Source organism: Populus euphratica, unplaced genomic scaffold, assembly GCF_000495115.2.
Source record: "Populus euphratica unplaced genomic scaffold, PopEup_1.0 scaffold1481.1, whole genome shotgun sequence".
NCBI classification, from domain to species: Eukaryota; Viridiplantae; Streptophyta; class Magnoliopsida; order Malpighiales; family Salicaceae; genus Populus; species Populus euphratica.
The window spans coordinates 9,532-25,007 of NW_011501329.1; the positions used below are offsets into that span (position 1 = coordinate 9,532).

The 15,476-nt window shown below is 37.0% G+C and overlaps 2 protein-coding genes across 3 annotated transcripts in view; both read right to left on the reverse strand.

Moving 5' to 3' along the window:
* Positions 1–4,238, reverse strand: part of LOC105117689 (metal tolerance protein 2-like) — a 6,206-nt gene extending 1,968 nt beyond the window's left edge. For both annotated transcript variants that reach the window (XM_011015434.1, XM_011015435.1), the window contains exons 1-6: positions 3,571–4,238; positions 2,869–2,966; positions 2,562–2,716; positions 1,908–2,023; positions 908–1,004; positions 720–804 (exon numbers count right to left, since the gene is read on the reverse strand). In XM_011015434.1, coding sequence (XP_011013736.1) covers positions 720–804; positions 908–1,004; positions 1,908–2,023; positions 2,562–2,716; positions 2,869–2,966; positions 3,571–4,033 — 1,014 coding nt within the window. In that variant the 5' untranslated portion in view covers positions 4,034–4,238. The remainder of the gene's footprint in view (positions 1–719; positions 805–907; positions 1,005–1,907; positions 2,024–2,561; positions 2,717–2,868; positions 2,967–3,570) is intronic.
* Positions 4,239–5,340: 1,102 nt separating this feature from the next.
* LOC105117690 (homeobox protein LUMINIDEPENDENS-like) lies at positions 5,341–15,476 on the reverse strand. The gene is made up of 13 exons (XM_011015436.1): positions 15,112–15,476; positions 14,984–15,011; positions 14,713–14,843; positions 13,836–14,494; positions 13,659–13,752; positions 13,484–13,577; positions 12,093–12,219; positions 11,963–12,014; positions 11,838–11,881; positions 11,626–11,714; positions 9,208–9,639; positions 7,307–7,842; positions 5,341–6,706 (listed from the first exon to the last, which is right to left on the reverse strand). Exons 1-13 carry the CDS (start codon positions 15,271–15,273, stop codon positions 5,765–5,767), a joined length of 3,390 nt encoding a protein of 1,129 aa, XP_011013738.1. The 5' UTR covers positions 15,274–15,476; the 3' UTR covers positions 5,341–5,764.

Below are 15,476 nucleotides of genomic sequence, written 5' to 3' on the forward strand. Positions count from 1 at the left end.
AACCCCCCCCCCCCCCCACCCGAACTGTCCCAGCAAATAATAATAAAAAGTTCCCTTGGAATTTTTTATTAACTGGTAATCATATTTGCGATCAAATGTGTATTATTTTTATATAGTGTGAGTTTTGATAGAACGAGCATGTAAGCTTATTAAAAGTCATACTTGGATGTGCATGAACAAAAATTCATGGACAACCTGCAAAACTTGAAAGAGTATTTTCTGCTGTATTAATTTTCTTAGGTATGTTAAGCACTACAAGGTCTCTTGCTGCAAAAGCTGGCACCATGTCTCTGGCATTCCAAGCAGACTCATGGCAAAGGAGATGGTTGTACAGAAGAACCACATTCATTTACTGATTAGCAGTTAGCATCATATCTGACTATTCTATGTTTATGAATCAAATTTAATGCAAAGCCAGCCAACCAAAGATGTTGAGCTGAAAAAGTTGAACTGTCCCATTAGTTTTAGGTTCAATACATGGGACAAAATTGCAAACTGACAAAACTAAAAGGAAATTTCATTGTCATGGGAAATTCACAGCTATTAGCTTATGCATTTTCCACTATTGTTAAGTAGCGACTTTCAGTATTCTGAACCTATGTCAGCAACCAAAAGAGCCTAAATGATAGGTAATATTAAGTGAATAGTGAACACCAAACAAATGACCATCGAAGTTCTGAAAAGAAAAGGGTTTATAGGAATAAAATCCCGATGCCTACCTGGACTCCCTGAACTTGTAGTATTGTTTGCTTTATAGGATACAGATCTTCCTCTGGGATTGCAGCATCTACCAATTCCAAAACACTATGATTTGTCCATAACATGATGTCAGATAAGGAGATTCATGCCGCTAGAAAATGCATCTGATGCTAGGTGAAAGATTAAGTCAAAGTAATTGGAGGTATACCTCTGGTACCCTGATTCAAGTCCAGCTTTAAGTATCATACTCGAGACAACAAGTCCAGCAAGAGGATCCAGGAACTTTACTCCAAGAATAGCCCCTCCTAAAGTGATGAAGAATAAATTGATGGTCAACTAGCATCAGTGATTTAAGAACACTTGGGAGAAATGAATGGACAGAACAAGAAGATTAAAAGTGTATCGAATCCTATCTATTAGAAGAATTGGAAAACAGTTTTTCCAAAGATGAAACAGACTATATCACTATATGGCTTGTGCTTTATAAGACGTATAGAAATGGCCATGGTACCAAGGGTTAGCACAAGTGGTTAAAATTTGGCCAAGGATACCAGGAGGTCCTCTGTTCAAAGTCTTGCTTTTACATCTGCCTATGTTTTACTAATAAATCACTTCAGTGAAACTAAAGATAGAAGAAAAGCAGGCCAGCACTTTGCCCAAGTCAATAGGATGAACCAGGTTACAGCCTCACGTCATAATATGCTATGAAAAGGCACCATAAAATACTTTGTGCAGGAATGATGAGAAAGAATAGGGCTAAGTGTTATTCATCATTCACGCGAGCATTGACATTTCAAAAACACTTAACAGTTGGCACCAAAATAAGAAATTTTGAAATAACAATTGGCTGCCTAGTATATAAGACAGATTTTTTTTATAAATTAAGTGAAACACATCTTGCAAGCATGATTTCGGCTTTCACATCAGTTTAATTTTAGGAATCTTATAGATCCAAAACTTATTGAGGTCTTGATAATGTGTTTTTTGACAAATCTTCCATGACATTAAATCAAATTCAGATTTTTAAATGGATTATGTACTGATTATTAATCTACAGACTGTCATTATGTTGAAGTAATTCTAAACTATACACTGCAAGTCTTAAACAAATTATGCTGCTTAGTTAAAATATCTTGGAACAATTAGCTTCATGTTCAACTTAGACCAAACCATACTGAATGCCAGCTACATGAACAAAACCTTCTTACCAACACCAATAAGAGCAACAACAGATGAAATGGCATCTGCACGATGATGCCAAGCATTTGCTTTCATTAGTCCACTTCCTTGCCTTTCCCCAGCTCGTTTTGTTATCCAGAAGAGCCTGCAGGAAAAAAAAACATGAGGTGACACAAAGATAAATGAGCCAAGATCATAGATTTCAATAGAAAAGGAAGCTGGAAAAGATGTTATAGACAGGAAATAGACAAGCCAGAACGTGGTTAGAGTGTTATCTTATGCACAAGAAATAAAGGATGTAGAGTGGGATGTAAGGATCATAGATACATATATAGACAGAATACAGAAACCTCCTAGTTGTTTTTGCCTTTACAAGCCATGGACACGGGTGTGTGTATATAGAAATATTTAGCAAAACAGGCTACATGTTTCAAATGAGATTTATTAACCAAAGTTGCACTTCAAAAACCATCATCACACAATGACAGCACAACCATTGCAAAAGAAAAGACTTCAAGGATATGTCCATCAACATAAAGTTATTATTATCTGAATAGACCGTGGTATATCTGCCAAATGAATAATTTCAAGGCTATTAAACAGGCAAGTGAAAGAGAAGCAACCACCTCTTCCTAAAGAGGAAACAAAAGAGGATTGTCCAGAAATAATGCAACATATCTTACCCTTCTTTAACAGAAATTGATACAATTGTCATACTCAAAGCAAGGATGGGATGATCCATGTCAACCCCATGATGATGCCCACCTTGAAGATGATTATGCACATGTTCATGGGTCAATGGATGGTTTGCTACCTCAGGCACTGCAGTCAGCAACCCCTGCACACGAAAAAGGTTGATTTCTACAATTTTTTATTCAAAATCCTTTATGAAGTTTATGTGAAGCAGGTAGAGTAATTTTATTCCAAAATGTGGGCAAGCTTCATGGTCGGTGCTAATGAAGATGAGAAACAAGAGGAAATGAACTGTACAAGTAAAAGATCTAATGCATGCCACGCAATACCACCAGCAGTTGCTAAAAGCATGCAAGATATCCCAAGGGCTCCAAGAGTTTCAAACTTGCCATGCCCTGAGAGGAAGGAAAACCAATTATGAAACCAAGAAACAGGCCCCTATGCACAATGAATCTAAAAGATTATTGTACACCTTATGCGAAGAAAAAAAAAAACTCAGGAACCAAAAATAAATACGGCACATCAAATTTAGCTGTTACTAAGGGTATCCAAGACACATTTGAAGCTAAGGTTCTATAGAACAAAAACGGTGCTCAATACAAGACGGGCAAAACAAACTTTATTATGTGCATATATCATCATGAAGCGATTGAATGAACCAACCCGGATCAATTAAAAATCAATCCCAGGATGATTTATCGATAGACAAGCGCAGGTCTTTCTGGATGTTTAAGAGGGAAAACAAAATTTAGATTATTCTCTGCTTCCTCTAAAATATCAATGTTTTCACAAGGACAGATGCAAAAGAAATCCCAACCTAAGACAAGTTAAAACAGCCAAATATGTTTTACTAATTTGGACATTACTGCATAGATTTGCTAGGATTAAAAGACATTAATAATCGTTTTTCAACAAATTACATGATTACAGCCTAAAACCTAAACCAAAAGAGAGAGAGAGAGTGTGAGTAGAGCTTAGGTACAGATTAAAAAAAGTGACCATAAGGGTGTTCTTTATCTTTAGGAGCCATCCCAGCTTTGAAAGACCACAACGCAATCCCACTAAGCACCACGTCAGAGACAGAATGAGCAGCGTCGGCGATGATGGCAGTGCTACCAGATAAATAGCCAGTGAAAGCCTTTCCAGCCGCCAAGCCGATATCGGCAGCGAGTCCCAAACGGAATATACTTTCGCTTTGCTCACCAGGAGAGGGTCGGTGGTGGTGGTCAGAGTGATGGGCATGAGAATGGCCAAAATGCCACCTTCTGTGGATTATGAAAGGAGGAGGGTTGTTATACCTATTGTTATTATTAACTTGGTAGTGAGAATTGAAGGGTGGTTGGAGTAGGAAGCTGGCACAGGCACTGCTAGTAGCACTCGTATGGCGTCCTGAAGAGATAAAATGGGATGATTTGTACAACAAGATTGAATTACTAAACCTTTTGTAGAATTTGAATCCCATTATTTTATGTTTTTTGGAAGGAAGGAAATTCAAAGGCCAAAATAAAAATGAAGGATGGAGAAGGAGCTAGGGATAGGGATATGGATAGGCAAAGAGATAGGAATATGATTCCGATTCCTCCTCTTCCTCTTCTTCTTCTTCTTCTAGAGGGCACTTGGCATGGCAGGAAAAGAAAGAGAGCAAGAGAGAAGAAATATTATTGTGGTCAGCACCTATTATTATTTTGATGCTGATATTCGCTAGATTTTCTTGCCTTAACTAGTCGTTGGAACCCATTTTTTCTTAATGTAATTAAATTTAATTGATTTGAATTCAATTGCTGTATTTTTTAATGATATTTAATTTAATTTTTATATTATTATAATTTCTTTCATCTATTTCTTTAAAAGTTTCATAATAAATAAATGTTTTAGAAAAGCTAATTTGAACATTAAATTTCTCCTTTTCTAAATTCTAAATGACAAGAGCTCACCTCTAATTTATTTTTATAATTTTTTTAAAGATTGGATTTTATTTTTATAATTTTTTTAGAGATTAAATTTCATTTAAAATTCAATTCTTAACACTTAATTCCAAATGTCAAATTTTATTAGAATCTTTAAATTAAATTTAATTCAAGAATTCCAAACATTGTAATTGAATCACATTTAAAGTGCATTGAAAAGTGATAACTTTTTAAAATATTTTTTTATCAGAAATATATTAAAATAATATTTTTTATTTTTTAAAATTTATTTTTAACACTAACAAATTAAAACAATATAAAAATTAAAAATTAATTTTAAACAAATAACCAACCTCTCTCTCTATTTACACTGAAATCTCAAAGAGAGGCTTAAGCAGAAACCCCTTCTTAAGTGCCAACCCATTTCTACACATGCTCCTTCAAGGATAAATTTTGACACCGAAGTATATTTCCCATGGTTTGTATTAATTAAGTTCGAGGCCGAATTGATGAAAAAATATATTTTATATTCAATTGATATTGGTGTAACATGTTAATGACTAAATTGTGATTTCACTCATTCGATGGTGGTTTTTATTTTTTTAACAATAATAATGATTAATATTCTTTGACTTCATTGAATCACGGATTATGCGACGTCTCTTCAAATTCTGTGTCCCGCGTTGTTTGGTGCCACTGCACTGCAGCTACCAAAGCTTGAACCTGAGTGATGCTGGTGCATAGCCTGTAATAATTCCATGCCATCTTGCAACTTCATCGTCAATGCGATTGGAACCATCTTTCCCTCCTCCGACAGTCTACTAATCTTAAGGATTTCCTTTTCGAAACAAAAACGTCCATATTGGTCAAACTCATGGATGGCATTTTAATTTCCACTCATCTTTTTGAAATCATCCTTGTTTAAATTCTTGAAATCGAAAAATGAATACAATAAAATAAAATAAAATAAAAAAGGGAGATTCTAGTTACTTTACCAAGACCACGTCCCAATGACGCAGAGGCATCTCTTTTCTCAAGTTTTTTAGACACTAGATGCTCAAGAGTATCATCTCGAAGAAAGCAAGAGCTGCAACTTCGTCCTAGTATTAGATGCTTTCAGTCAAAATTTAGTATCGAATCCCGAGTATCTAAACATTTGCATTCGCTGTTAGAATTCTCCTCGTCACAACCACACCCTATAGCGTGTAAATCCCTGTCATTACTTTCACTCTAAGCAATGGATCAGCCCAAGCCAGGCCATATTATGAAAGAAGCTTCCAAGTCAATCAGTGCCATCTTCTGTTTCCATTCCAGTTACGGTCCCCATGCCCAGAAGAATTCCGTTGCCTGGACCTATTATTATTATTATTAGGCATATAATCCCATCCTGAATTCATTCTGGATCTGGGTCCTGAATAGTTTCTCCCTGGCATGTACTCTTGTGATTCATAACGCCTATTCTCCGGACTCCAAGACTCATAACCCTCATCACCCGCATCACCCACATATTCATTTCTTTCCCAAGGAGGACCTGACCTCAACGATGGCTGCACAGGCCCTCCAAATGATGAAACATAGTTTGTTTGATTAACTTGGGAAGGGGAGTTTGAGACTAAACCCTGCCTAACTCTCCGGGAATCAGCCACTGGACCTACATCGCCAGTATGCGGCCGTGTGGAGTATACAATCGGAGGTTCGTTTATCTGGGCAGGTTGTGACTGTAACTGTGTTGGTATGGTGGATGTTGATGGTGGAAAAGGAACTAGCCGTGTCTCTTGTGGATTTGATGTGAAAGAAACGGATGTAGTTGATTTTATGTTGTTCATTGCAGCTGAAAGGTTTAGCAAGGGAGGGGTGTTAACAGGTAGAATTTTCATGGTTGAAACCATTTCTGAGGATGGTGTCTGTAACATTGAAGAATTTGAGGGGTAACTCTGGTTTGCTGGGAGAACTATTGAAGGTTGTCGGTTTTCAGGTACTATGGAACTTGTCTGAGGCAATGAGAAAGGGTTCATCACTGCCGAAACATGCTGGGATAGTAATGGAATGCTAGCTTGCTGCTGCGGTATTCTGATACTAGTGGCCTGATTTTGATGCTGCACCAAGCTAGTATGCTTTTCCGCTAAGGGGACACTGGTGGGGACTCCAGGATCACTGTATACAACTCTGTTCCCCATTGAAGCCTGCTGGGAAAATGGATTCTTGGCAAATTCTGATCTCCATCCACTCTGCATATTTTACAAAGTTACCAAAGAGAGTGTTTATTAGCACATATCATATATATATATATATATATATATATATATATAATGAATTCTGAAAACAATTATATACCATTTTTATTTACTTTTTTTTTTCCTATGACAACACCTGCGAGGGGGCCACTACATTTTAAGTCGAGCACAATTTTCACAGCATGGGACACATCAATCCATCATTCCCAGCTAAAGGGAGATAGGATAATCAGTGGATGAACAATGGCAGAAAAATGCTTCAACCATATTTTCCAGCCATTGATAGCAACTCTAATAGATGAGGAGTTCAAGAACTGCAAAACCAATTTCTACACTGCTGAAAACATCCAAGCAATTCCCATGGTCAAATCCCAAGTTCCACAACTGGTCACACCTCTAATTGCCCAAGTTCATTTTGACCTTTATTTTATTTCCATTGCAAGTTGAGCTTTGTCCATTTCAGATTTTAATTTATGCTTCCCTGTGAATTTAGATTTACTAAATTGCAAGAGAGCAAATAGCTCTACCCATAGGAAGTTGACGACAGTTTAATGATACGCAAAAAAATTTGCAATATTGGCCTAAGTCACGCACCGTTCCAGGATTGTTGCTTGAAGGAGTTGGCGATGGAAGTGAGACTTCAACCTTCTCCTCCACTTTCCCACCAAGCCCATTTAAACCTGCCAGAACAGCCCCTCCTGTCTTAATCATATCAAGCAGCTTCACAGTTTCTTCACTTGATAAATTGCCAGCTTGGCCAGAAGTCAATGCAAAAACCAATTCTGGATTTTTTAACAGTACAGCAAGCAACTCAAGATCTGGTTCAGTTGCACTCCCTCCACCAACCTGAGACAGGGAAGGTGCAGATGCAACTACTGTATTTACATGTTCAGTATGGGAAACCTGTGTTTCTGCAACATCAGCATCAGGTGGCTGTTCAATTGGAATCTCTGGGGTCAATGAGTCGTCATAATCCATCTCAAGGTCCCATGGTTCCTTTGGATTAGATGGTATCTGCTGGACTGTCTGATAGATGGTTTCTATCTCCCTACGGTTTCTGTTTTTCTGAACATCAACTTCTTTGCTATTTTCACCAGTTCCCACTCTCCAGAGAACGCTGAGTTTTATTTCTGCAGAAAAGAGAAGTGCATAAAAGGCTGAAAAAACCATAGAATGTGCATTGAGCTAATAAGAAATACCACAGGAAAGCAGCAGCACAAGAGAAAAGCCTGAACAAAATCAAATAATCTTGGACAACCCATGAGAAGTTGAAGATAGCAGTTTGGTTTTCAGAGGAATAAAAAAGACACAAGAAGTGACGGAGCTCAGCCACCCAATTTGCAAAGAACCCTGTTGTGAAAGTCCTGGATCCTGTCTAGCCAAAGTCCAAATAGTGCCTAAGCTGATTATCCACTTACATAAAACTGATTCTCTATGCAGTGTTTAATATATTTACAAATTTGAAACAAGAACCTCCCTGCTTGGAGTACAGCAACAAGTTCTTTGGACCCCATGCTGACAATATACAGTCCCCAGTCCAAAAAATGATAAGCTGCAAACCCCTTTTCACTCATGATATAGTGCTTGATAAGTGCTCAATTCCAAGATAAGGAACAATACTTACGGTTGTATAGAAAACTCGTGAGGAAACCAAAAACACCACAAGTACATCATTTTCACCTTTAAATTTCATGTCCTCACCAATGCAATCCAGCAACCATATTCAGGAGTTTCAGGTTTGAAGCAATTGACATGATTTGATACCATATTGTACATGGATACCATAATTGAGAAAGAATTAAAAATCAATGTGCCTATGTAATAAGATAGATAACTTTCATGTTCATAGCATCTGCGTCCAGTTAAGATGCCATTGTCACTTGTTACCCACCAATGCTATAAAACCTGGTAAGCATAAACTTCACTTTATAAAGTAACTTGTATTGTTCTGATCTTATGCTGAATTTTCACACAAGACATTAACAGTTCAGGTACTACTCTCTTTCCTGGTGAAAAGTACTTGAGAACATTAACAGCATGAAACAAGTTTTTGAATCCACGTCCCCACAACTACAGAAAATAGTCTTTATCAACAAACTAGTTAGCATCTACAATACACATTGACACATGTTGTATTTGTAAAGGCTATCCACTTGCTGTATTACAAGGTCAATCCAAAAACCAAAATAATTGTGATGACATGGCAGGGAATCAAGGGATGAACAATTAAATGGAAAGTGTCAAACTAGAAATTGAATATTAACATATATCCAAAACTATTAAACAACAAATATTTTAAATGTGTCTGTATCTCATCTATAACTACATACAATACACACAAAATGATCCTGGAATTCTTGATTGCACACTATTAAGATTCAGATAACAGTTTAAAAAGTTGCCTTGCTTTATCCATAAAGCATCGACTCACCTGCGCTGATATTACTAATCGAACATCAAAGCAACCAAGAAAGAAAAACCAAAAGCACATGTACCTGGAGGAGTCTGCCATGGGATCTGGACTTTACTGGAAACTCCCCCCATGGGTTCCTTTGAATTGATTTCTTTCTTTAGATCAAGGAAACCCTCAACCTTACTAGAAACTTGGGGGGGAGGTGTCACAAGTTTCTTGTATTCCTCAATCTTCGGCCGGATATGAATTTTAGAAACTGGACACAGACTGGTGGTCATACTTGAAGGCTTATTACGCCCTCCATTTTTCACACCAGTGCTTCCATTGGATGAGGAACCTGTTTTCCCATGCTTGTTCTGCATGAATAAAGCACGCATTTTTGGTTTTTGGATATCATCAGCAGACATCGGGCGACCTTGATTAACAGAAGCAGCTTTGGTCGCCTGAAGGCTTCTGCCAGCTGTTTTCTGGCCTGGCTGTTCAACAAGCTGAACTTTTCTACGTTCTCTTGTATCTGTTACTAGCTAAGGGACGTACCTAAAAGAGTTCATCCAAACAAAGAAACAAGAAAACTACAAAAGCACATTTATCATTGAGGTGCTTCTGTCATTCAAGAGGATGAATTATTTCCAATTCCAAGAAAATAAAATCCCTTAGGAGCTTTTAATTTTTAGGCGCCAGCTGAAAACGAAAAACAGAGAAGCTTGATAAATGAATACATCTGAGACCAATCTTTGACAAACAAAAGGTAAAACAAATAGAACAACAATCAAAAGTGCTCTTGCACTTCAAGCAATATATCTGGGATGAGGTAAAATTGATCAGTCAAAATGACTAAGCAAAAATCACGACTTTATCAACCATTCAACCAGGATTCCACATAAACCATTAACACAACCAACAATTTCTGAAGGTTATGCCCCCAAATGGGTTGCTGAAGGGGTTTTCCATCATGAAACTGACAAGAAGCTGGCAAGAAACCCATGGACCACAGATATAAGAACAAAAACTTCAAATATACATTTTAGTTGATTTGTTCACATAAGAACTGCAAAGATAATTGAACAAATGACAATTTACTGCCATACTTATACCTTAAATTTGATAATAAGCAAAATCTATCAATTAATAGCTACAAGAAATTCAAATATTTTGAGATTGTCAGTCAGATTAATGTTGCTCATTCATTACTTAAAAAGTACGGAGATTATGTGAGAATTTCCGCATATTCCAAAGCAATATAACTTTTGTGTGAGATTTCACCAAACATATAGCAAGATAATTAACTTGAAATCATCGCCAGCATCACTAAGGAACTGATTAATTTCGTTTTTATAATCAGCTAGACTATAACATGATTTTGCCACCTGCATTAAAATTTGGTTGATTGACACCAAACTCGATAAAATGTTGGTCAATTGGCTGAAATCAATAATTGCAGTTAAATAGGCTGTTACAACAGAAGAAAATTGCACATTTAAAAAATTGAAGTACTCAATCAAATGTTTTGAAAAAATCCCTCCTACATGTTGATGATGTTCACTTCTAGCTCGCCACCATTTCCACCACCAAATGACCCTGAAACTGGCCAGACAACAAAGATCCTGGTGTTGAGGCTGCTGTAGTTTTCAAAAGAAGGCAATTCATTTATTGATTGGGACAAATTGACCAACATTTTGTCAATTTTGGTGTCAATCAACCAAATTTGAAATGCAGGGGTAAGAAAACCATTTGCTACAAGCATAGGAGCAAAAAGGTGGTTTTACCAATTACATGTCTACAAAAGGCAACCAGATAAGCTTGTCCAGGTAACTGAACTGACTTGCCCATGTAGCATCAAATGATTTCCTTGCTGCATTGTATCATGTAAATATTACAACGGAAACATTATAAAAAAGCTTAAAGATCATCAATCGCTTCAGTTGATTTGGACTCTTTTCCTGGTAAAGAAAAGGACAAATCCAGAAGAACAACCAATCCTGTACAAGCAAATGCATAATCAAATTCCTCTCTTACTCCATGTGCCAGCTCTGGGGGAAACCAATAATAAAACACAGTAGATCAATATCAACTAAAAGCTAATACAAGTCAGTGGTTTAGGGCTGCCCTCACCATTATAATCACTGTAACAGCTAGCATGGGTGAAAAGAGTAGAGCATGTATCAGTTCTTGCCATACAAGTTTCCTAAGCTAAGCTTTTAAACCCTAAGACTGTCAGGAAAATATATTTAACCTAATGGTGAATACTTTGACAAGGTATGTCCCAGGCCATTGTTTATATCATAGATAAAATGGTAAGAATTTTGGACTTTTCATTTAATAATGCAGTGACCAGTTTACTGTGTGTAAAACAAGCATGCACTAAGAGATGGATGAAACTATATGATGATGTAAGCAAGAGCTTCATCAGTTAACCAAGGAAAAGATAAGTCAATCAATTTTCCTTCAAATGCCAGAGAAATTGTAATGCACCACTTAAAAAAAAAAATTCTGAGGATACGGGATGAAGATGTGCCTAGAATGTGCTTCCTGCTCAAATCATCTGTTGATGCAGGCAACAGCTTCAATGCTTGCGAAGACTCAATTTTCCTAAAAACAAAGAAATTTAGGCTAAAGGCCCCCAACAAACACCAATAACAAGTTAAAAAAAAAATATATATATATCAATACCTGATATTTTCAGAGCTTTCTAAAAAAAAAACATATCAATACCTGATATTTTCAGAGCTTTCGGATGAGAGAGCAAGAACACCATCCTGTTCAGAATAAAAGCTATTAGAGAAGTCCTATAACATCAGTCAACTTTTGAGCAGCAACTGATTGTGCATAAAACTTACAGGATTACCAATATCACACTGCCATGATTCATTGCCCATAATTTCATCAATGCTGCACAAAATTAGAGCCAAAAGATGAGATTTGACTAAACAAATCTTGCAAGTATAGGAGGTAATCACATGAACTTACCTCTGCTTCAAAATCATGTCCTGTGCATCTGTAGACGACTTTATGCCGTTGGGTTTTTTGATTGCTTGACTTTTTGCAAACAGCTTGCTCCATTTTGATAACAAAACCCTGGCCCTGTTTGATATGTCTGATCTTCAAATCAGATAAATAAGGTTCAAAATTATCACAAGGCACATAAAGAAAGGAAGCACACAGATGTATCTCATATCAAACAATACAAAACTCAAGGCAATATGCTATAAATATTATATTATATTATATTATATTATATAAAAAACAAATATATATCTTCCCATTTAAGATTAGATCATTAGAAAATCAAAAGAAAATATAAAATACCATAACATGGTCATATAAAGTTACATTTTTCACCCTTAAAACAAAATAAGATAATTTAAAGTAGCAAGTAGCCAAATAGATTAAAAAGCAAAATTACATATCATCATCACTATTCATTTATCTTCAAAAACATCTTCATCCATTCTTTCCTCTCCTTCACTTGAATCCTCCATACCCTCCATTTCATGATTATAATCGAAATCCTCATCTCTCAAACCATACTGCACTTGTTTAGAAAAAAAATAAAGTATTACCTGTACAGATGTGTTGTTCTCCGACTCCCACTGTTGAAAAAAGAAAGTGTGGCTGGTGTTTCTCTTCTAAGTGTTCTTAATTGTCTGTTTGTCTCCGACTTTAATGATTTATTTTAATTTTTTACCCTAATCTTTGTTTTTTACAAAAATACCCCTAAGTTGTTTCTTGTGGTAAATTAAAAAGATGGACAAATAGGTCAAAACATATATCATTAAAAAAAAGAAAAACCCAGCAGAAAAGGAACTTCAAGCAAGCATTAGCCTTAGCGCCTTGCACCCACTCACAAGGCGCTAGCCTAGGCAGTAACTCATTGAAATCCAACGTATGAGGCTAATAAAGGCGCCGGGGCCTCACCTTGCATGGAGCGCCTAGGCAAGTGCCTCGGCGCCTCTTGGCAACACTGGCCAGAATGGTGTCAATACCGAACAATACACAAAGAAAGGAAGCACAACTGCTAATTCATCCATCTTGCTTATTTGTCTGATAAGCACAGAAGCAGTCTGTGATCAAATTGGTTTACAAAAAATAAAAGCACCAGAATGTTGACAATATCTTTATATGTAATCATAACAAACTGGTATGACCTTTGTTATCCATAATGAGAAAGAAAAAAAAACCAGAAACTATCCTACCCGAGCAATAAGAACAGTTACAAACATTATAAATAGCCCATGGAGTTCATTTATCAATTAGTAATTAGAAACTGACATCTGATGTAATATGTAAGAATGAGAGAACAAGAAGCATAATATAGGAAGATCAAAAGGCACATCATAACTCTCTGAACAAAAGTACACCTGGAGTCCTGTAAAACCGCAGTCCATTGACACTGTGAAGTACAGCTGACATGTGTTCAGGAGGAGCTTTATGTAGGGGTAAATGACAGAATACCTGCATACACCATAGATGCAATCCTAAGCATGTTTATGAGGTAAGAAAATTGCAGGGAAAGTGATAAAAATTTACAATTACCTTCAAGGTGACAAGAAGAACACTTGTTTGTTCTTCAGCAGCTGCTTGACTTAACCATGTTGCCAAAATCATGACACCACCTTTAACAAGAAACCTGGGAACATGCATGGAAAAGATTAAATGCAAATGGAGAAAAAATCACATCTTGTTAGATACATATAGCAGGTTGCAAAGTACCAATTTAGAACAGCTGGAGTCTGTATTTGCAAGATCCATTCCATGAGCTTCACCTGCCCAGAAAATGTTTCTTCTTTCCGCAACAAATCAAAAATCTTCTCAGCAAAATGTTTATCTAATTCATCTAAACCAGGCAACACATCATCCTGTGTTGAGCAAGAGGGTACTTCATCAACCCTGGAAGGACCAACAGCGTTTAAGGGAACAGGATCCTGGGCAGCAGAGTCTAAGGGAACTGGGTTCAGGCTTGCAGGGTTTAAGGGAACTGGATTAGGGCTAACAGAAATTAAGGGAACGGGATTTGGGCTAGCAGAGTTTAAGGGTGATGAAGTGGGGCTAGCAAAGTTTAAGGGAGCTGAGCTGGGGCTAGCAAAGTTTAAGGGAACAGGATTGGGGGCAACAGAGTTCAAGTAAAATGGATTGGGGATAACAGCATTTAAGGAAGCTGGATTGGGGCTAACAGAATTCATGGGAACTGGATTTGGGGCAACAGAGTTCAAGGGAACCAAATCAACAGGCATCAAAGCATCAGATGTTGTTGGGACCCCATCTTGAGGTCCTTGAGGTCCTTTGTGTGCATTAACTCTAATAGCCTTCTCCCTTGACAACCGAACCAGTTTCCTCACTCTCATTCGCTGGCTTGCAAAAAAATCTCGAACCTATAGCCGATGCAACACCATGTCATGAGCAATAACATATACACATCCAGACGCTAAAAATAAATTTGGATCAAAACAAGAAAAAATTGCAAAAAAGTAATCAATATAAATGAAGGCATATGTCTCCAAATTCGTGTAAATACATGCAGAGCAATGGTGAAAGTCAATGCATGAATTTTGTCCCAAGCCAGACTTAAGCATAAAGAAAGGAAAATCACCTGCGTAACTGTAGCACCGAATTGAGCACTAATCTCACGTGATTCCTTCTTACTAATTGCATCTTTGATAGAGAAAACTTCTTGCATATACTTGACAGCCTTAGGGTTTATCAAATCTCTGGGTCTTTTTCCTGCCGAATCGACATACAGTGTTAGTAGTGACCGACAGCAGTCCATTTTACAAGACTTTTAATCATTATCAAGACAAATAGAATCATATCGATACAGTATATTCATAAAAAGGTAAGGTAGAAGCCCCCAAAAAACTCACCAATTTTTATCGACAGAGCGCCAGCAGCCTGCGTATGATTTCAAAAGATTAAAAAAAAAAAAAAGGTTATAACAAGGGGGAAAGCCATAAAAATTATGATTTATAAAGAAATTAGGAAAAAGACACACCATTTCTTGAGAAAGAGGATTGACGCCGGTGAGTTTGCATTGAGTAACAACAATTCTTTGAAGATGATCGATTTGGTTGTGAAAAAGCTCTCTCTGCGAATCCAAAAACTTTTGAAACGATTCGACAGAGCTCCCAATCTCTGTCTCTGTCAAATCCTCCATTGTCAAATTCGAAAACTGGAGCAGTCTCGATTTTCGATGTACCTGCACAACTACGCATTACACTATAGTTGCAGTGTGAAGAATTTCGTGGTTTCTAAATGAAATAACAGAAAGTTCGCATTAGGGCTAGGGTTACAGGAATAAGGAGAGAGGAGGGAGATGCGTGGATTGGGGATAGGCAGCTGCGAGCAGATGAGGGCAAA